Source organism: Mustelus asterias, chromosome 8, assembly GCF_964213995.1.
Source record: "Mustelus asterias chromosome 8, sMusAst1.hap1.1, whole genome shotgun sequence".
Lineage (NCBI taxonomy): Eukaryota > Metazoa > Chordata > Chondrichthyes > Carcharhiniformes > Triakidae > Mustelus > Mustelus asterias.
The window spans coordinates 37684353-37706121 of record NC_135808.1 but is presented as its reverse complement, the minus strand read 5'-3'; the positions used below and the strand labels follow the sequence as shown (position 1 = coordinate 37706121).

The 21769-nt window shown below is 44.0% G+C and overlaps 3 protein-coding genes across 5 annotated transcripts in view; 2 read left to right on the top strand and 1 right to left on the bottom strand.

Moving 5' to 3' along the window:
* Positions 1–8616, top strand: part of LOC144497569 (uncharacterized) — a 34610-nt gene extending 25994 nt beyond the window's left edge. The window contains exon 5 of the mRNA XM_078219001.1: positions 4619–8616. Within this exon, the coding sequence (XP_078075127.1) occupies positions 4619–5647 (1029 nt within the window). The 3' untranslated portion in view covers positions 5648–8616. The remainder of the gene's footprint in view (positions 1–4618) is intronic.
* LOC144497090 (uncharacterized) overlaps positions 1–21769 on the top strand; it is a 76702-nt gene that overhangs the window by 196 nt on the left and 54737 nt on the right. The window lies entirely within an intron of this gene.
* LOC144497084 (uncharacterized) lies at positions 11452–19431 on the bottom strand. 3 transcript variants are annotated; one of them, XM_078217840.1, is made up of 2 exons: positions 19396–19431; positions 11452–15361 (listed from the first exon to the last, which is right to left on the bottom strand). In XM_078217840.1, the coding sequence occupies exon 2, from the start codon at positions 14520–14522 to the stop codon at positions 13320–13322; it is 1203 nt and encodes a 400-aa protein (XP_078073966.1). In that variant the 5' UTR covers positions 14523–15361; positions 19396–19431; the 3' UTR covers positions 11452–13319. The 3 variants fall into 3 exon arrangements, with proteins under 3 accessions (XP_078073966.1, XP_078073965.1, XP_078073968.1); XM_078217839.1 differs by having other exon boundaries at positions 11458–15610; XM_078217842.1 differs by having other exon boundaries at positions 11458–15032; positions 19396–19420.

The following is a 21769-nucleotide window of genomic DNA, read 5'->3' as shown; positions in this document are numbered from 1 at the left end:
TCGTAGATTAAGCCGGAGATACGCTTGACGCCTCCGCGGCGAGCCAGACGCCTGATAGCAGGCTTGGTAATGCCTTGGATATTGTCGCGGAGAACCTTGCGGTGCCGCTTGGCTCCGCCTTTACCGAGCCCCTTACCACCTTTCCCTCTACCTGACATGATCAATACTAAACGAGGAGATGGTGAGTGAAGGAGCAGAATTTATAATAATTACAGTGCATAATATCCACACTAATGTTCAGGCAGTCTGACTATCCTGTGGGGAATCAGGTGTGGAAATGCCCCTTATGCTGTGTGAGAAGATCCAGCTGAGAGACCTGTTTACTCGGTGCTTTGTGCTGAGCTGTTTGATTGGAGCTGTGTGTTGGGTATTGAGTGTGTTTATTGGAAGCATTTCCCTTCTGATTTACAGGCTGGGTTTTGTTGATGGGTCATTGCTGAATATGAGGTATGATTATCTGGGAGAGGCAGAGACACATTTATTGAAATGTCTTTTACTGTTTTCTTTGAAGATTTTACCTGAAGGCCTCGGCCTTTCCTCGAAGCCTGGGCTTGGATTTGATAGTTTTGCCCAGTGCTGTGTCTGATAGCTGAATTTGGGATGTGCAGTCTGAGTGACTGCAGTGTATCTAATTTCCCAGGATAAACCAGAACGCTTCACTCAGCTCCACTGAAGCAATATTTTCCTTAGCTTCCAGCACTTCCTGCCCAGTGTGTTTTCTTCAAATAACTTCGGAAAACAAGGGGAGAAATTTCAAAATCTCCATAGAATTAACATTCCTCGAGTGTATTTATATTAAATACATACTCTTAGGGTAAAACTGGTCTTCACCAGCACGGTTGCACAATGATTAGCACTGCCGCCAACCCGGGTTCAATTCCAGCCTTGGGTTACTGTCTGTGTTAAGTTTGCATGTTCTCCCCATATCGGCATTGGGTTTCCTCCAGGTGCTTTGGTTTCCTCGCACACTCCAAAGATGTGCAGGTTAGGTAGATTGTCCATGCTAAATTGCCCCTTGGTGTCCCAAGATGTGTAAGTAAGGGGGATTAGCGGATTAAATATGTTGGGTTACAGTAAGGAGCCAGGTGGAATGCGCTGTCGAAGAATCGATGCAGACTTGATGAGTCGAATGGCCTCCTTCTGCACTGTAGGGATTCTAATCAACCCGAGCTCATAGTGTATTGGTAGCCTCTTTTACACTCACCAGACTGTCTTTTCCATTGCCCCCATGGTGCCTGGGAAGATGAGGGTTTGGACAGAGAAAATAAAGTAGCCATGTTGTCTGCTCCTCGTCACTGTCCAGTGTCCATGCTGGAAGCAGAGGATGTGTGAGAGTCAAGTGAGGAAAAAGGACTTGCATCTGTTCCCCACACAGGGGAATAGCAGACTGATACTCACCGTGGAACTGTCTGTAATTGAGGAGTCAGTCCTTTAAGCAAAGAAGGAAATCATGTTTCCTTTTCCTGTTTTACAGAAGGATTGCATCGTACTACACCAGGGAATACAGAGAGGATAGATACCGCAGATAGATCCTGACCATCACCCAAGGAACAACTATACTACTGTGGGAAGATATCCAGTCCCTTCACAGCATTGCTCAACAGACAGAAGGTTGGACAGTGAAACATTCATTTGGAAATGTATCAGGTCAGTGGACATATCAGATCTGAAACTGGTCCGTGATGTGGAACCTTCCATCAGAATCAAACTTTCCGAAGGTTCTTTTAGACCTCCTAAAAGTTCTAGAGAGGTTGAGGAAAGGATTGCGGAGTCAATCCTGCTTAGGAGTGAAAGTAATAGGGCAATTGTTATGGGGGATTTTAACTTGACTAATATTGACTGGAATTGTTATAGCTCTAGCTCGTTAGAGGGGTCAGTTTTTGTTCAAAGCGTGCAGGAAGGTTTTTTGACTCAGTATGTAGACAGGCCAACTAGAGGTGAGGCTATATTGGATCTGGTGCTGGGAAATGAGCCAGACCAGGTGCTAGACTTGGAAGTTGGTGTGCATTTTGGTGATAGTGACCACAATTCGGTTACGTTCACCTTAGTGATGGAAAGGGATAGGCATGAACCTCGGGCCAGTGGTTTTAGCTGGGGGAAGGGTAATTATGAGGCTATTAGGAGAGAATTAGGAAACATAGGTTGGACTAGGAGATTACAGGGACTGGGAACGTCCGACATGTGGAGTTTTTTCAAGGAGCAGCTACTGCGAGTCTGTGATAGGTATGTCCCTGTCAGGCAAGGAGGAATTGGTAGGGCTAGGGAACCGTGGTGCACCAAAAAAGTTTCTTTGTTGGTTAAAAAGAAAAAGGAGGCTTATGTTCGGATGAGACGTGAGCACTCGGGTAGTGCACTAGAAAGCTTTAGATTGGCTAAGAGGGAGTTGAAGAGCGAGCTTAGAAGGGCTAAAAGGGGACATGAGAAGACTTTGGCGGATAGGGTTAAAGAGAATCCTAAGGCGTTCTATAGGTATGTCAAGAACAGAAGGTTGGTTAGGGCAAGTTTAGGGCCAGTTATAGATGGCAGAGGGAAGTTATGTGTGGAACCGGAGGAGATTGGTGAAGCATTGAACCAATATTTCTCTTCGGTGTTCACGCAAGGGGACATGAATATAGCTGAGGAGGACACTGGGTTGCAAGGGAGTAGAATAGGGAGTAGAATAGACAGTATTACAGTTGATAAGGAGGATGTGCAGGATATTCTGGAGGGTCTGAAAATAGATAAATCCCCTGGTCCGGATGGGATTTATCCAAGGATTCTCTGGGAGGCAAGAGAAGTGATTGCAGAGCCTCTGGCTCTGATCTTCAGGTCGTCGTTGGCCTCTGGTATAGTACCAGAAGATTGGAGGTTAGCGAATGTTGTCCCATTGTTTAAGAAGGGGAACAGAGACTTCCCCGGGAATTATAGACCGGTGAGTCTCACTTCTGTTGTCGGCAAGATGTTGGAAAAAATTATAAGGGATAGGATTTATAGTTATTTGGAGAGTAATGAATTGATAGGTGATAGTCAGCATGGTTTTGTGGCAGGTAGGTCGTGCCTTACTAACCTTATTGAGTTTTTTGAGAAAGTGACCAAGGAGGTGGATGGGGGCAAGGCAGTGGACGTGGTATATATGGATTTTAGTAAGGCGTTTGATAAGGTTCACCATGGTAGGCTTCTGCAGAAAATGCAGATGTATGGGATTGGGGGTGATCTAGGAAATTGGATCAGGAATTGGCTAGCGGATAGGAAACAGAGGGTGGTGGTTGATAGTAAATATTCATCATGGAGTGCGGTTACAAGTGGTGTACCTCAGGGATCTGTTTTGGGGCCACTGCTGTTTGTAATATTTATTAATGATCTGGATGAGGGTATAGTTGGGTGGATTAGCAAATTTGCTGATGACACCAAAGTCGGTGGTGTGGTAGACAGTGAGGAAGGGTGTCGTAGTCTGCAGGAAGACTTAGACAGGTTGCAAAGTTGGGCCGAGAGGTGGCGGATGGAGTTTAATGCGGAGAAGTGTGAGGTAATTCACTTTGGTAGGAATAACAGATGTGTTGAGTATAGGGCTAACGGGAGGACTTTGAATAGTGTGGAGGAGCAGAGGGATCTAGGTGTATGTGTGCATAGATCCCTGAAAGTTGGGAATCAAGTAGATAAGGTTGTTAAGAAGGCATATGGTGTCTTGGCGTTTATTGGTAGGGGGATTGAATTTAGGAGTCGTAGCGTTATGTTGCAACTGTACACAACTCTGGTGCGGCCGCACTTGGAGTACTGTGTGCAGTTCTGGTCCCCACATTACAGGAAGGATGTGGAGGCTTTGGAGAGGGTGCAGAGGAGGTTTACCAGGATGTTGCCTGGTATGGAGGGGAGATCCTATGAGGAGAGGCTGAGGGATTTGGGATTGTTTTCGCTGGAAAGGCGGCGGCTAAGAGGGGATCTTATTGAAACATATAAGATGATTAGAGGTTTAGATAGGGTGGATAGTGATAGCCTTTTTCCTCTGATGGAGAAATCCAGCACGAGGGGGCATGGCTTTAAATTGAGGGGGGGTAGTTATAGAACCGATGTCAGGGGTAGGTTCTTTACCCAGAGGGTGGTGAGGGATTGGAATGCCCTGCCAGCATCAGTAGTAAATGCGCCTAGTTTGGGGGCGTTTAAGAGATCCGTAGATAGGTTCATGGACGAAAAGAAATTGGTTTAGGTTGGAGGGTCACAGTTTTTTTTTTAACTGGTCGGTGCAACATCGTGGGCCGAAGGGCCTGTTCTGCGCTGTAATGTTCTATGTTCTATGTTCTATGTTCTATGTTCTATGTTCACAGCATTGCTCAACAGACAGAAGGTTGGACAGTGAAACATTCATTTGGAAATGTATCAGGTCAGTGGACATATCAGATCTGAAACTGGTCCGTGATGTGGAACCTTCCATCAGAATCAAACTTTCCGAAGGTTCAGTTGTCAGTGATCAGTCAGGGTGAGGCTGGAAAGAAGTGTGAGTGGGCTCCAACTGTGCTGAGAGTTTCAATCATTCATCACGTCTTATTCGTTCTTACAAGTGACAAGCTTTTCAAGTGTGAGGAGGTCTCCACAGAATCAGTTAACACACCAAATGCACCTGCTGTATAGCGTTTAACACAAGGTCAGTGACATGGAAGACAAACCATTCAAATGTGAGGTGTGTGACCGAGCCTTCAGAGCATCATCAACGCTTGTAAATCACCGACGCATTCACACGGGGGAGAAGACATTCAAATGTGAGGTGTGTAACAAGGGCTTTGCACAGTTAGCGGGCTTGGTAAATCACCGAACCATACACACAGGGGAAAAACCATTCACATGCGAAGTGTGTGGCAAATCATTCTCACTGTCGTCAACTCTCTACAGACACCAGCGCATTCATACAGGTGAGAAACCTTTTCAGTGTAAGGTGTGTGACAAGGCATTCTTGTCTTCAACGGATTTCCTCATACACCAGCATACTCACACAGGGGAAAAACCATTCACATGCAAGTTGTGCATGAAATCATACTCAGATTCATCGATTCTCCGCAGGCACCAACGTATTCACACAGGGGAGAAACCATTCAAGTGCAAGGTGTGTGACAAATCATTCTCACTGGCTTCAATTCTTCGCAGACACCAACTGATTCACACAGGGGAGAAACCATTCAAGTGTACATTGTGTGGCAAACCATTCTCATTGTCATCAGTTCTCCGTGTACACCAACGCATTCACACAGGCGAGAAGCCATTCACATGTGATGTATGTGACAAATCATTTTCGCTGTTAGGGAACCTCCACAGACACCAAAGTATTCACACAGGAGAGAAACCATTCAAGTGTGAAGTGTGTGACAAATCATTCTCATTGGCATCAGATCTCCGTGCACACTGGCCCATTCACACAGGAGAGAAACCATTCAAGTGTGATGTGTGTGACAAATCATTCTTGTCATCATCAGATCTCTGCATTCACCAGCGTATTCACACACAGGAGAAACCGTTCAGATGTGAGGTCTGTGACAAATCATTCTCACAGTCAGGGACTCTCCGCAGACATCAATGCATTCACACAGGAGAGAAACCATTCACGTGTGAGGTGTGCGACAAATCTTTTACAAGGTTGTCAACCCTCTTATTCCATCAGAGGAGCCACAAAGGGGAGTAATACCAAGTGTGATGTTTCCATTGAAGCTTTTGTGACATCTTCGAGCTTCCTGGGACACCAGATGATTTACACAGGGATGAAACTTTAGGCATGATATTTGTGACAAAACTTTCACACACTCCTCTGATCTCAAGCACCAGAGGATCTCCTCTGGAGACAAACAATTCAGGTGTGCTTTTTGTGACAAGGCTTTCACACAGTCAATGTGCCTCATGAGCAATCATACACAAACAGGACACAAACCCTAATGGTGTGAGCGTCGGTGGTGGAGGGATTGAATATTTGTACATGTGGTGCCACTCAATGGTGGCATTGTCCTGAATGGTGTCAACCTTCTTGAGTATTGTTGGAGCTGTACCTATCCAGACAAGTGAGAAGTATTCCATCACACTCCTGACTTGTGCCTTGTAGATGGTGGATAGGCTTTGGGGAGTCAGGAGGTGAGTTACTTGCCGCAGTATTCCTAGCCTCTGACCTGCTCTGTGTGCCACTATGTTTATGTGGTGAGTCCAGTTGAGTTTCAGATCAATGTTAACCCCAAGGATGTTGACAGTGGGTGATTCAATGATGGTTACACCATTGAATGTCAAGGGGTGGTGGTTAGAGTGTCTCTTATTGGTGATGACATTTGTGTAGCGCGAATGTTACTTGCCACTTGTCAGCCCAAGCCTAGATATTGTCCAGATCTTGTTGCATTTGAACATGGACTGCTTCAGTATCTGAGGAGTCGCGAATGGTGCTGAACATTGTGCAATCATCGGCGAACATCCCCACTTCTGACCTTATGACGGAGGGAAGGTCATTGATGAAGCAGCTGAAGATTGTTGGGCCTAGGATGCTACTCTGAGGGACTCCTGCAGAGATGTCCTTGAGCTGAGATGACTGACCCTGCACAACCACAACCATCTTCCTATGTACCAGGTATGACTCCAACCAGAGTGGATTGGATTAAAGTGCAAATTGAAATAAGATCATTGGGATTGTGGTCGGTGCAGAGTTGATGGGCCGAATGGCCTCCTCCTGCACTCTATGATTCTATGATAAGCTTTTGAAATTCCTTAATCTTGAATATAATTGATGGCCACAGTTGTTCTCGAGATATAGGATATACATACATATATAATATTCATGTGTGGGAAGTTACTTTGTTGGAAAGTAAATTGGAATTTTAAATTCAAAGTATATAAATTGGAGTTTCAAATGGCCAATTTGAACTTTGAATAATCCTAGGTTCAAATTGTGATAAGAAAGGATTTAAAGCTTGGAGGAAACCACGTGCTCTTTCCTTTGTCTTAGTCTGAAGAAATTGTGACAGCATATTTATTTTATCTCTTATGTTTTTAGCTGGCAGAGATTTCACTAACTTCGGTTCCTAATTTGATAATTAAGAATTTATATACATCGGAGATTATGAATTTTGTTTTTATTTTTTAATTTGACAGTGATTTTGTGCTTTATCACTTTAAGAAACTGGAAGTGTAAAGTAACCTTTTTAAAATTTATGAGCTGTGGCTATCTCTATATTGCATCCTAAGTTCCGCTTGGGGTCTGTAGGAAAGTTAACTATTTCAGCAAACAATTGATTTGACTTTAAACTACTCTGAAATTAGTGCCTGTGTTAATTTATAATTCAGATTTATGGAAACAATTAAATGTGCAAATTTTAAGCATAGGCTGGAGTGATGTGGAATAAGTTTGAAAATGTGATAATCTTAGTAGGGTTAATTAAAATTTCGGATATTTGAAATGATTATGAAAAATCTTGTTTTGGATTGATCTTGGATTGAAACTTCTTGTCAGGTTCAAAGATATATTCCTCATACAATTGGCAATGAAAAGATAGTTCCAGAATTAGATTCTGAGAAAGGAATTAATCGCTGGTTCTGAATGTTTGATAGATTGTTTAAAAAGTGCTGATGTAATGACGTCCATTTGAGAACTTTCCTTCACCCCTTCTGAAACTAGCAGAGAATTAACCCATTCTATCCCAAGCAGGATGGATCTTTGTGTTTTTGTTTTTCAGGTAACTGCAAGATTTGCAGCAGCTTCAAGACATTCGAGGAGTTATATGGAGATTTTCAACATAGCAGAAATTATCAGCCTGAATTAAAATCTAGTAAAAGAGAGTAGGGCATATAGTGAGGAGTTACAAAAGATAGAATGGGTGGGCGAGTGCGAGGTTGCACTCACCACTACTGAACAACTTTTAGCAACAACACCGGCTTTAGTGCCCTCTGACAATGGTGGGAATTATTACACTGCTATAGTGACCGGTTAGAGGAAATAATGATAGTCTGATCCTAAAAGACAAAAATCAGGATAGACTAATTTAGAAATGAATATAGTACAGAAGAGGTATGACGTACCTGGAATTACAAAGGTACAGATGCATAGTAACACATATAACCACTGTAGAGATTTTAAATATGTATTTCTGAAAGAATTCTGTACATCTTGGCCAAATACAGACTGCCCCAAGGCATAATGGGATGAAAGCTAAGTGAGATGAGCCACATTCTTTAAGAACAATATAGCAAGAGCATAGTTTTTAATCAGTATAGTTCCCAGACACTAAACGAATAGGACAATTCATTTAGTGCTGATAAGGGATGCTTAGCAGACAGTGGGAATGGCAACTCTTGAACTCTACAGAGAGTCAGTGAGAAAGTTACCTTTGAACTCTACTACTTACATAATAAAAGGTGCTAAGAGACAAGTGAGTGAGAGCCTCTAGATTATACGGATCAATGAATTCTCATGTTGTCAGAGAGTAGGATGTAATTGGCCAAGGTAAGTAATCTATATTAACATGATTGGTGGATCCTAATAAGATGGACAGAGTAGGCAGGCAGATGATTTCTGAAGAAGTATAATTACCAAATGTTTTAATAATTTAATTAGAGTGATCTGTCTTAAATCAGTCTCCTTCCATGGTGGAAACCAGGCCTGGGTCAATAAAACACATCTTCAACCAGAAACAACTGTGTCCGACGAGTTCTTTCTATTTGCTAAGCTGTATTAATAAAGAGAAATGTCCTGCGTAAAGCTAGTATAATACTTAACTCTCTGAAAAACTCCTACAGCAATAACAGCATTCTAGTTGGATTGTGTGGTGTGGGTGTTCAAAGTTAGTGAACCAATCACAAGACTGGGAGAATTGGTTCCGAACACAGAGCACAGCCTGTTGCAAAGTTTGAATATGGGAAGGTTAAAAACTATCAGATGCAAGGTGGACTCAATGGGAAAGCCTGCTGCTATCACTAAACTAGCAGATTATTATAGTTAGGGATGAGGGAACTAACTCAGTGGGATAGATGAATATTGAAGGAAAGGAACAACTGTGTGATGTACAGATGAGATGTGGAGAAGTGAACAGCGAAGTTATAGGAGGGCTGATAGTTGAACAGAGTAGAACACAATTAAAAGTGAGATTCATTTGATGGATAATGAGAACATTAATGGTGATGAAAAAGAGACACTTAAAGGGATTCCAAGAGGAAAAATAATAAAAACGTAGTTTAGTTGGTAGCTATGGATGAAGGAACAAAGTTTTTTAAATGAAGAGATAAGATAGAAACTAATGGACATTTGAAAACCCACAACACCGTTTTCTGAATTTGGGATAATTATGACATAAGAAAATGTGCACACTACCTTAAAAATGATGTGATTTAAGACAAAGAACGAGCAATCAAAATAAGTTACTGCCTGGAATCAAATAGAAAGTTTTAATTTCTGTTTTAAAGATGTCATGAAGCAAACTGAATAGAATTAAGTAATTGGGAAGATGGAGATCAGAATTTAAACTGCAAAAGGGAATTGGGATATTGAGTGTAATTCAATTAATTGGAATATTTTGACTTGACACGTGTATATTCTAGTGAAAGGAAAGTATAAATGGGCCACTAGAGTAGCCAAGCTATGGAGTACGGGAATCGAGGACGTAAGGAGGGAAAGGATATAAATGGTATGATTAATGTAATACTAATTGAGAGCCGAAAGGCGTTTTGGTTATATCTACAGAGTACTGCTACCACTAGGGGCACCTGTTACTTCGCCGAACAGGACCGCAGCAGACAATCATCTGGACAACATTGGATAATTGGCATGTAACTGAATGCAACACGGTTGCTGCGCAAAATTGGAATAAATCATTTTACTTACCCGATACTAGTCAACAATCAAGAGATATAGAAGAGAGCTATAGAGGCTGTCGATAGTTGATTGTCAAAATGATTACGTTTTTCTATTATATTGTTGAGTTTACTATTCTTGATTCAGATAGGGCCATTACCTAAAGCCATCCGTTGTTCCCCTTGGGAACTGCATGTCAACACTTACCTGTACATGTCATATTCATATGCTAGAATTTCTAATCTATTCAGGTGTGTTGGGTTTGCTCACACATCCCTACTCATGCTGAGGGGAGAATACCCTTGTGACCAATACCCCTGACATGATCTGAATTGATTGTGGGACCAACTTGCCCAGACCTTTAGGTACCCTAGAAAAATGGCACCAGGTTACTCCAGTATTTATGACAGGATTGAATTTTACCAAAGTACATCCTGTTCTGGCAGGCCGGGTAACATGCAGAGGTATACACCCATCTTTCACACATCAAACCCAGCTCCCGGTTTCACCTTGAAACAAATGGTACCAAAACCAAAGGGGATATTATGTGTTGAGAGTAAGGAAGGCCCTGGGAGTAACTTAGGAACAAGTGAATGTCACTTGTTCCTAAGTTACGCCAAATAAGGCACATGTTCCACCCCTGGCCACCAGGACAAAGTCCAGTTGGGCGGCATAGTGGTTAGCACTGCTGCCTCACAGCACCAGGCACCTGGGTTCAATGCCAGGCTTGGGTCACTGTCTGTGCGGAGTCTGCATGTTTTCCCCGTGTCTACGTGGGTTTTCTCCAGGTGCTTCGGTTTCCTTCCACTGTGAGTCTAACCAACTGTCTATGCATGGGTCCACTCAGTGATGATTGGTCCTGTAATGTCTCCTATTGCTTCAGAGGAAAAAACACCTACCTGACACTCAATGGCATGTATTGGATTTGCAACGATAAGGCATACCCTTGGCTCCCTGCCAGGTGGAAGGGGTCATGTTACCTTGGATATGCAGTCCCATGCATTTATCATTTTCCCCATCTTCCTCCTCTGATGAGACATCAAAGTACCATTATGAGAGTAGAAAACTTCCTTGCCGCCATGCTCCCCTGGTATAGGATTGGGAGGTTGACGCAAGAAGACAACATAATCTCAGTCCTGGAAAAAGTTGCCAATGATACAGCCTCTGTCCTTACTGAAATCAATGATGAGATGGTTCCTATACTCTCCGTGGTACTTCAGCATTGTATGGCACAAAGGTTAAATTTATTATTGTCACAAATAGGCTTACATTAACACTGCAATGAAGTTACTGTGAAAACCCCCTAGTCGCCACTCTCTGATCCTGTTTGGGTAAACTGAGGGGAAATTTAGCATGGCCAATGTACCTAACCAGCAAGTCTTTTGGACAGTGGAAGGAAACCCACGTTGATAATTTGTTGGGGAGATCAGAAACAGAGAGTTGCGATAAAGGGAGTGTTCTCTGTTTATCGGGATGTGCCCAGTGGGATCCCTTAGGGATCTGAACTGGAGACTCAGCTTTTCATTATGTTGATCAATGACTTTGATGGAGGAATAGTCCGAGTTTGTTTACTGGTGATTTTAAGTGAGATGACACAGTTAGCAATGTGGGTGTGAGTGGAAAGATACAAATGGACATTGACAGATCAATTGACAAATTAACAAGGTAATCTGATTTAAACTAAAAAGTGAATTTATTGTAAATTATGAATTATACAAAGGTTTGATAAAAAGTTAAACAACAACTCAATGTTTAAAGTTCTCAGTAATGTCTGCATCACTCGATTCACGTGGGAAACTGATGCCTGCGGGACAGATCATCAACTTGTTTGATTGGTGATGAACATCCACCCAGCACCAAGACATCACAAGACCCAAACGTCCAAGGGGAAGAAGATCAATCTCTCAGCCCTAAAACAGCCCAACCGAAGGGAGGAATTCCAGGAGCAGCTCACAGACAGTCTGGAAAATCTTCACATATCCAACTCAATTCTCAAACAGTGAGATGAAAGACAAATCAAAAAATAAAGTACATGTGGTGGGAAGAGAAATCCCAGGAAAAATCAAGAATCTGATCATCATGATATACAAAATGGTTTTGAAATCAGCAGGGTCATCTATAGATCGAGGTCAAATGGGCTCAATTGCTTTTGTTCACAGGATGGCGTTTCTCTTCTTAGGAATGTCAATGCCATCTGTTAATGCTGGAAAGAACATATTGAACAACTCCTCAATCATGAATCCACAGTGAAGCTGATAGCCTCCAGTCTGTCCCCCAGTGCCTGTGGTAGAATCCATGGGTGAGTCACCATCGATGGGAGAGCTACAACAAACAATCAAACAGATGAAAAACAACAAATCCTGCGGCCCTGATGGTATTCCAGCTGAGGGCTTCAATGTTAGTGGACTTCTGCTCACATCAAGACTCCATGAACTCATCCTATGGATTTGGGAGGAAAAATAATTTTGCCGATTTCAGGAATGTGACAGTTGTAACTATCTTCAAGAAGGGAGATAAATCATGCTGTGGAAAACTACTGAGGTATTGCCGTCTTGTCCAGAGCAGGGAAAATGCTGACACACATTCTCCTGAATTGAGTGTGAATAGAAGCTAAGAAGCAACATATATTCACACACAGGCCCCTGTCCTTTGTAGACAAAAGGAGCACATACATAGTGAGCCTTTTTCAATTGAACAAAAGCTTAGAGACAGACATTCCCTGGTTCATTTCCCAGGGCAATACCTTGCCTGGTTTGTCATCAGTTACCAGTGCATTCTCCATGGCAACACCTCTCCCAATCAGCACCGTCTTCTCATGCAGTATAAATTGTTTTCTTCACCATTTGGTATTCTTATGGATTAACCTGATGAATGCAAGACGGAAAGCTTTGACAGCAAGTTTCTTTTCCCAGCAGGACAGGGAATGTTGTGAGACAATGGAGACTGTCACAGCCGAGACACATCCTGCCCTCCCCCTGACTTCCCAGCTGGGCTCACTGATGAAGAATGGGATTCCTGGCTCATTCTCTCCCTCTACAGACCAGAGATGTTGAAGTCCTTTCATTGCAACCCCAGGAACTCACAAAGATAAGAGTTCTCTTCCGTGAGAGTGTGTTGGTGGAGCAGGAGATTAGTTGTCACAAACCTTCACACTTGAAGGGTTATTCCACTCTGTGGTTGCTCTACTGGACAGGAGGCTTGAAGACACTAATAATGATGTCACACACCTTACATGTGAATGATTTCTCCCATGTGTGAACACATTGGTACTTCACAAGTGTCGCTGACAGTCTGAAGACTCAGTCACACCTCAATAGCTTTTCCTCAGTGTGGATGTGTCAATGTTTCATGAGCGTTGTTTACTGTGTGAGGCTAGGTAACACATTTGAAGGGCTTCTTCACTGTACGAATGTGCCGGTAATTTAACAGGCCTGATAATTGTGCAAAGTCCGTACTACACACCTCACACTTGAATCTTTACTCCCGTGTGCGTGAGTTGGTGAACACTGAGATCCGATGATAGAGAATGCTTTCTTACTCACTTCACACGAGGTTTCTCTCGTGTATGAATGCGTTGGTGTCTGCAGAGATTCGATGAATCCGAGAATGATTTCTCACACACCTTACATGTGAACGGTTTCTCTCCAGTGTGAGTGCGTTGGTGTTTGCAAAATTCCGAAGATGTCAAGAATGATTTGTCACACACCTTACAAGGGAATGGTTTTTCCCCAGTGTGAATACGTTGGTGCACGTGGAGGCTCGATGACTGAGAGAATGATTTGTCGCACACATCACACGTGAATGGCTTCTCCCCTGTGTGAATGAGCCGGTGATTTAACAAGCCTGATAATTGTGCAAATCCCTTATTACATAGCTCACACTGGAATGGTTTCTCCCCTGTGTGAAGGCGTTGGTGTACACGAAAGTGAGATGACCGCGAGAATGATTTGCTGCACACTTCACATTTGAATGGCCTCTCCCCAGTGTGGATGCGTCGGTGTCTGTGGAGATTCGATGATTCTGAGAACGATTTCTCACACACCTCACACTTAAACGGTTTCTCTCCAGTGTGAATGCTTTGGTGTTTCATGAGCATAGATGACTTTGCGAAGGCTCGGTTACACACCTTGCATTTGAAGGGTTTCTCCGCTGTGTGAATCCACCGGTGTGTCAGGAGATCAGACAATTGGATGAAAGACTTCTCACAAACCTCACACCTGAAGGGTTTGTCCCCTGTGTGAATCCTCTGGTGTGTCAGGAGTCTTGTAGATTTTGCGAAAGATTTACTGCAAATCTCACACTTGAATGGTTTCTCCCCTGTGTGAACCCTCTGATGAACAAGGCGATTTGATGATGTAGAGAATGATTTGTCACACACCTCGCACCGGAATGGTTTCTCCCCAGTGTGAATGCGTTGGTGTATGCGAAGGCTCGCTGATGTTGAGAATGAATTTGCACACACTGCACACGTGAATGGTTTCTCCCCTGTGTGAGTGTGTTGATGTTTGCAGAGGTTACCTGATGTCGAGAATGATTTTTCACACACTTCACACTTGAACGGTTTCTCCCCTGTGTGAAGACGTTGATGTTTACAGAGGTTGCCTGATGTTGAGAATGATTTGTCACACACTTCACACTTAAACTGTTGCTCCCTCGTGAGAGTCTGTTGGTGTTTATGGAAGTAGTTTGATGATGAGAATGATTTCTCATACACCTCGCACGTGAATGGTTTTTCGCCCATGTGAATGTGTTGGTATACACAAAGATGCAATGATGATGAGAAAGATTTTGCACACCTTACACTTGAATGATTTCACGTCTGTGTGAATATGTTGGTGCCTGCGGAGATTCAATGAATCGGAGAATGATTTCTCACACACTTACATGTGAACAGTTTTTCCCCAGTTTGAAAGCGTTGGTGTTTGCAGATTTCCGATGACAACGAGAATGATTTGTCACAAACCTCACATGTGCGTTGCTTTTTCCCTGTGTGAATGAGCCAGTGATTCACCAGATCTGATAACTGAGCAAACCCCTTGTTACACAGCTCAGATTCGAATGACTTCCACCCAGTATGGCTTATTGGTGATCTGTGAACGTAAATGGATTTGCAAAAGCTTGATCACACATGTCAAGTTGGAATGGTTTCTCTTCTATATAGCTGCCCTTGTGTTACTGATGGTCAACGGATGCATCTCATCTGTTAGGATGTCTTGTGAACCTGTGGAGCCCTCCTCACACAGCCTCTCACCTGTAGGAGTGGTTAAAGAAGCAGAATAAATGATTTGAAACTCTCAATCACACTTCTTCCCAGCTTCACTCTGACCAATTGCCCACAGCTGAACCTTCCGAAAGGTTGATTCTAATGGAAGGTTGCACACTACTGTCCAATTTCCGATCTGATGATATGACTGATTTCCAGATGATTGTTTCACTGTCCAACCTTCCCCGTGTTAAGCAATCCTATGAAGGGACTGGATGTCTTCCCACAGTTGTGCAGTTGCTCCTTTGGTGGCGATCAGAATCTATCTGTGGTGTCTATCCTCTCTGTATTCTCTGGTGTAGTATGGTACAATCTTTCTGTAAAGCAGGAAAAGGAAACATGATTTCTTCCAACTCCCTCTGCTCCTTTGTTTAAGGGGCTGACTTCTCATTTAGAGATTATTCCACAGTGAGTGCCAGTCTGCTATTCCCCTGTGTGGGAATCAGTCTTCTTTTTTCATCACTTGAATGTCGCACACCCTCTGTCCGCAGCAAGGACACTGGTTAGTGACCAGGAGCAGACAACGTGGCTACTTTCTTTCCTCCACCCAGACTTCTTCCCAGTCACTGTGAGGACAATGGAAAAGACAGTCGGGCGGAATGTAAAACAGGCTATCAATTCACTTTGAGCTCAAGTTGTGCTGGTGAAGACCAATTTTTCCCTGAGAGTATGTTTTGAATATAAAACACACTCAGGAGCTACGTTAATTCAATGGAGATTTTGAAATTTCTCATCTTGTTTTCCGAATTGTTATGGGGAGATTATATCTAACAAATTTTATTTTTTTAAGGAGGTGACTAGGTATATAAATGAGGGCAGTGCAGTAGATGTAGTCTACATGGACTTCACTAAGACTTTTGACAATGTTCCGCATGAAATAGAACCCATCGAATTCAGGGCAATTTGGCAAATTGGATCCAAAATTGGCCAAATGGCAGGAGGCAGAGGATAATGGTCAGAGGTAGTTTTTGTGACTGGCAACCTATGCCCAGTGGTATCTTGCAGCGATCAGTGCTGGGTCCCTCACAGTTTGTAATGCAATGATCTGGATGTGTATAATCAGTAACTTCACAGATGACATTAAAATTGATGGTGTGGCAAATAGCAAGGAATAAAGCCTGAGATTGTAGAATGATATAGATGGCTGGCCAGATGGGCAGAACAGTGGCAAGTGAAATTTAACCCTTAAAATTTTGAGATGCTGCATTTTGGGGCGGCACGGTGGCACAGTGGTTGGCACTGCTGCCTCACAGTGCCAGAGACCGGGGTTCGATTCCCAGCTTGGGTCACTGTCTGTGTGGAGTTTGCACATTCTCCCTGTGTCTGCGTGGGTTTCCTCCGGGTGCTCCAGTTTCCTCCCACAGTCTGAAAGACGTGCTGGTTAGGTGCATTGACCCGAACAGGCGCTGGAATGTGGCGACTAGGCGAATTTCACAGTAACTTCATTGCAGTGGTAATGTAAGCCTTATTTGTGTCTAATAAATAAATAAACTTTAACTTTGGGATGAACCAGGCAAGGAAGACACAATGAATGGCAGGATGCTAGGAAGTACAGAGGACCAGAGGGACCTTGGGATACATATCCATAATACCCTGAAGGCAGCAGGACAGGTAAAGAAGGTGGTTAAGAAGGCATATGGGATATTTGCCTTTATAAGCTGAGGCATAGAATACAAGAACAGGGAGGTGACGATGGAGCTTACAAAATGCTCTTGGGCCACAGCTAGAGTACTGTGTGCAGTTCTGGTCGCCAACTTAGGAAGGATGTGACTGTACTAGAGAGGGTGCAGAGGAGATTCACTAGGATGTTGCCATTCCTTTTGGTTGATCAAATTAAACTGAATTAAATAAACTAAGGGACAATGAAAGGAGAGCAGATCCTTAAAGGGGGACAGCCCAAAATAAAAACAACGCACAAATGAAATTGAAAACATCAATTCAAAAGGTGATTAAAAGAGTCAATAATACACTCCTGTTCTGCAGTGCCCAACGAGCACAGAGGCCTCAATGGTGCATGTGGACACTGTATGTTCCATCTCCAGGGACACTCAATCACGCATTAGTTATGGTAGAGGGACAGACAGTCAGGTCGGACCCCCTCAGTCACCCACTGCCAGGACCTGTTGATGGCAGGCTTGGCCAGGCCCAGGAGCAGGTTCATGAGGAGGTCTTCCTCCTTCCCTGCCCCCCACCGCACCGGTGACTGTAGGTGAGGAGCATGGTTGAAGTGCAAACAAAACAGAAATAAAAAATGTTTAACTAACTAAAAGGGAGTTTAGCCGAAGACCATTAACAAAGTCATGGTCCACGGACTCCACAAGACTGCAAAAAGCGCAGGTTTCTTGGGAGCCCGTGTACCAGTGCAGTCGGCGGTTGTATGGACCTGCTGCATGCAACACCCTTCATTTCAGATCCCCGATGCTAATCGGGTGGATGACCCCTCCACAGAGGGACTGTCACTGGGGACCTCTGTCGCCAGACAGCAACAAGGCATGCCAAGTCCGGGTGATGGGCAAGGACAAGGAAGTAGAAGGTGTGCAGCACATACAGGAAACCCCTCCATTCCGTGGCAAAAGGCACGGAGGGAATTTTCATGAGACAGCTCAAGTGGAGAGGGTCCAGCCCCAGGAGAGCAGGTCTGGGCTTGGGGCCAATGTGAAATTCCAAGCGAGCAAGGGTACACTCAAGCAGGATTCCACGACACAGCTGTTCCTCCTTGAGACCATGTGTGATGTTGGGACTGAGCATGACCATCTTGAGGTCTTGGATGGCATCATGGCATCGGTTGCAAGTCGGATGCTCACCACTGTACACTGAGCCAATTTATGAGTTATCACCTAGCCATTTCTTGCCACCCAGTATGTCCCAACCCTGATCATCCCAGCAGCTACAGCCTGTCTCTCATCAGCCACTGGAAATGGTATTGGTGGAGAAGCAGATTCCTGAGCAGCGGGTTCCGGATGACTGCCGTGACTCCAGACAGATGAGAGCACTGCAGTGCGAAGCGACTGTGCCCCAGATTTTGAGAAGGTCCTGGTAAAAGAGGTGCAATGCCTGCAAGGAATTTCGAAGACCCCTCAGATCTACAAACAGGAGCTGCACGTTCTAATTCAGGCTGGCGGAAGAAATACAATCGCCAGGGCACATCATTGAGGAGGGGGCTTGATGTAAAGGGTCTAAAGGCAGAAGGTTGCCACCTGGGGACTAGGATGTTGATTGGGCTGGAGCAGTTCAGCTGTGAAGACAGACTGGTTAGGCTGGGTTTGCTAACCAGGGAGGCATACATTTAAGGTAAGAGGCAGGAGATTCAAGACATAGAATCTTTTTTCACCCAGAGGATGGTGGGAATCTGGAACTCACTGTCTTAAAGTGTGGTGGAGATGGGAACCCTCACATTCAAGAAACATTTGAAATGCCATAAAATGCAAAGCAATAGAGCATGTGCTGGAAAACGGGATTACAGCAGATAGATGCTTAATGGCGGTTGCAGACAGGATGGGCAGAAGGACATCTTGCTGTGCTGTAAAACTATGACTCTAAAACACACTGGGCAGAAAGTGCTGGAAGCGGCATGTACATTCTGGCCTTGGGTGACTGTGTGGAGTCTGCACGTTCTCCCCATGTCTGTGTGGGTTTTCTCGCTGGGTGCTCCGGTTTCCTCCCACAGTCCAAAGATGTGTGAGTTAGGTTGATTGGCCTTGCTAAATTGACCCTTAGTGTCAGGGGGGCTAGCTAGGGTAAATACATGGGGTTATGGGGATAGATTCTGGATGGGATTGTGGGCAGTGCAGATTCGATGGGCCTAATGGCCTCCTTCTGCACTGTAGGATTCTATGATTCAAAGGAAAATATTGCTTCAGTGTAGCTGATTGGAGGGTTCTGGTTTATCCTGGGAAATTAGATACACTGCACTCACTCAGACTGCACATCCCAAATTCAGCTCTCAGACACAGCACTGGGCAAAACTAGCAAATCCAAGCCCAGGCTTCTGGGAAAGGCCGAGGCCTTCAGGTAAAATCGTTAAAACAGTAAAAGACATTTCAATAAATGTGTCTCTGCCCTCCCAGATAATTACACCTCACCTTCTCATATTCAGCAATGACCCATCAACAAAACTCAGCCTGTAAATCAGAAGGGGAATGCTTCCAATAAACACACTCAATATCCAACACACAGCTCCAATCAAACAGCTCAGCACAAAGCACCGAGTAAACAGGTCTCTCAGCTGGATCTTCTCACACAGCATAAGGGGCATTTCCACACCTGATTCCTCACAGGATAGTCAGACTGCCTGAACATTAGTGTGGATATTATGCAATGTAATTATTATAAATTGTGCTCCTTCACTCACCATCTCCTCACTTGGTTTTCAGTCCCTACAGGAAGTGAAGCAGCTGTGAAAGAGGAAGAGGAGAGAATGGGCAGAGTGGGTGGGCTCTCTGATTGACGTCTCCCACAGCCAATCCTAATATTTCTGGAGTTACATGAGTTTCCTGAAACTTGGGAAACTGACCGGTGAAACGGAGGTGACTTTGAGCAGCAGATCAGGTGGGGATTTAAACTTGTCATTGTCCCATCTGAATAAAACCTCACTTATTGCAGCTGCTGTCTCAGTTCCCCTGGTAAATGTTTGACAGAGATTTCTAGTGTGGGAATAACATTCTTCATCCTCGGAGGCATTCAAACTGACATCAGTGTGGGATGTGTAGCCTCGGATGTGTCTGACAGCAGATCAGAAGAGGAAGACCCACAGCATCCAAAGCAGTGATGATGTGCAGTGGTAAGATCAGCATGCACAGGAGTGAGGGAGATACAGGCGGTACTGGTAATTTAGTCCTCCTGCTTATCTCCTCATATTTCTATTTCCTCTCTCTTTACTCCTTTCCTACCTCTGCACTCTCCCTGTTACCACTCCACTTTCATTCTGTTACAGTCTCCTACCTCTCTCGCTCCTCATAGAGATAAAGAGAGGCCATGGAGGGATTTGAGAACAAGCTCAAAAACCTCATTAAAACTAACACTGAGCTTTCCTGGGAAGAGTGGGTTTATTCCTCGAGTTTTATTCCTGACAGACTTAGAGCTGTGTCTAAACAATATAACTTTCATGAGTGAATGAAAACAGAATGGTTAAACAGCAGTACTGATAGAAGATAATCCCTTAACATGTCCATTCCAGCTGACACCAGGGACTTTACCACCTTTCACAGCTTCAGAAACCCAGACAAAGACAACACTGACACCTGGATCCTGCAATCGATGTTACAAAACCAAATTATCTGGTCATTATCACATACTGTTTATGGGAGATTGCTGTGCTCGCTGTCATGTTTCCTAAATTACAATGGTGACTTCATGTCAAATAGCGCTTAATTGACTGTAAAGTACTTTTGGACATCTGAGTTTGTGAAAGTCGATATATAAGTGAAATACAAATCTTTATTTCTTTCTCAGGGAAGCATTGTGCTTCCTTTGAATTGGAAATTATAAACCCATCAATGGAGAAGGAACACCAGCCCACAATGACATTGGTCAATATATTGTGTACAGGACGCCTACTGTAGGATCCTGAGTGTTTCAGTGAATAGGAACAGACCATGCTAACAAACCAGAACCATGATCGGGTCTCTCTTGTCCTCCCTCTCCATCTCAAATTCAAAGGATCATCCTCTGCCATTTCTGCCAACATCCAACAGGATGCCACCACTGAACAAATCTTCGCCTCATTTCCTGCGGTATTCTGTAGGGACCACTCCCTCTGTGACATCCTGGTCCATTCCTCCATTGCCCCAACACCTCATCGAATTCCCACAGCACCTTCCCTAGTAATCACAGAAAGTGGATTAACTGCCCCTTTACCTCCTGCATCCTCACTGTCTAAGTCCCAAAGGTTGCAGGTTGAGCAGAGTTTCACTTGCACCTTCTCCAATTTGGTCGAGTGTATTCACTGCTCCAGATGCAGTCTCCTCTGCACTGGGAACACTAAATGCAGACTGAGTCACCACGTTGCAGAACACCTTCACTCTGTCTTCAAGTATGACTCAACCTTCCAGTCACTTGCTATTTTAACTTGGCATCTTGCTCTCATGTCCATCCTCAGTCTGCTGCAACATACCAGTGAAGCTCAACACAAACTGGAGAAGCAGCACCTCATCTTCAGATTAGGCACAGCCCCAGCACTCAACATTGAGTTCAACTTTAGACTGTGACCTTTCTTCTCCATCATTACCTCTTCTTTAATATATCTGAATAATTTATTTGTCCCAGTACAAAACCCGTTCTCCTCCTTCCCCGGCCAGATCATCTCTCACTTGTTCAGAAGTTTTACTTTCACTGAGCACTGACCTTTAATCTCCCATTAACACGTTCTGATATCTCATCTTCATGCTCCTACTAGCACCTCTGCTGCCATTAATGATTCTTATATCTCGTGACCTACACATTTTTGTTGCAATCTCTCCTCGCTCCCACCTATTAGTGAATCTTTACTCTGGTCCAGTTGCTCCACCCCCTCATAAAGTATAGAATCCATCACAGTCTACAAAATTATGAGAGGCATAGATAAGGTGGAGAGTCAGAGGCTTTTTCCTGGGGTGGAAGAGTGGACTACAAGAGGGTACAGGTTTAAGATGAGAGGTGGTCATTTTAGGGGAGATATGCAGGGAAGTTTTCCACACTGAGGGTGGTGGTGACTAGAACTCACTGCCAGTGGAGGTGGTGAAAGCAGG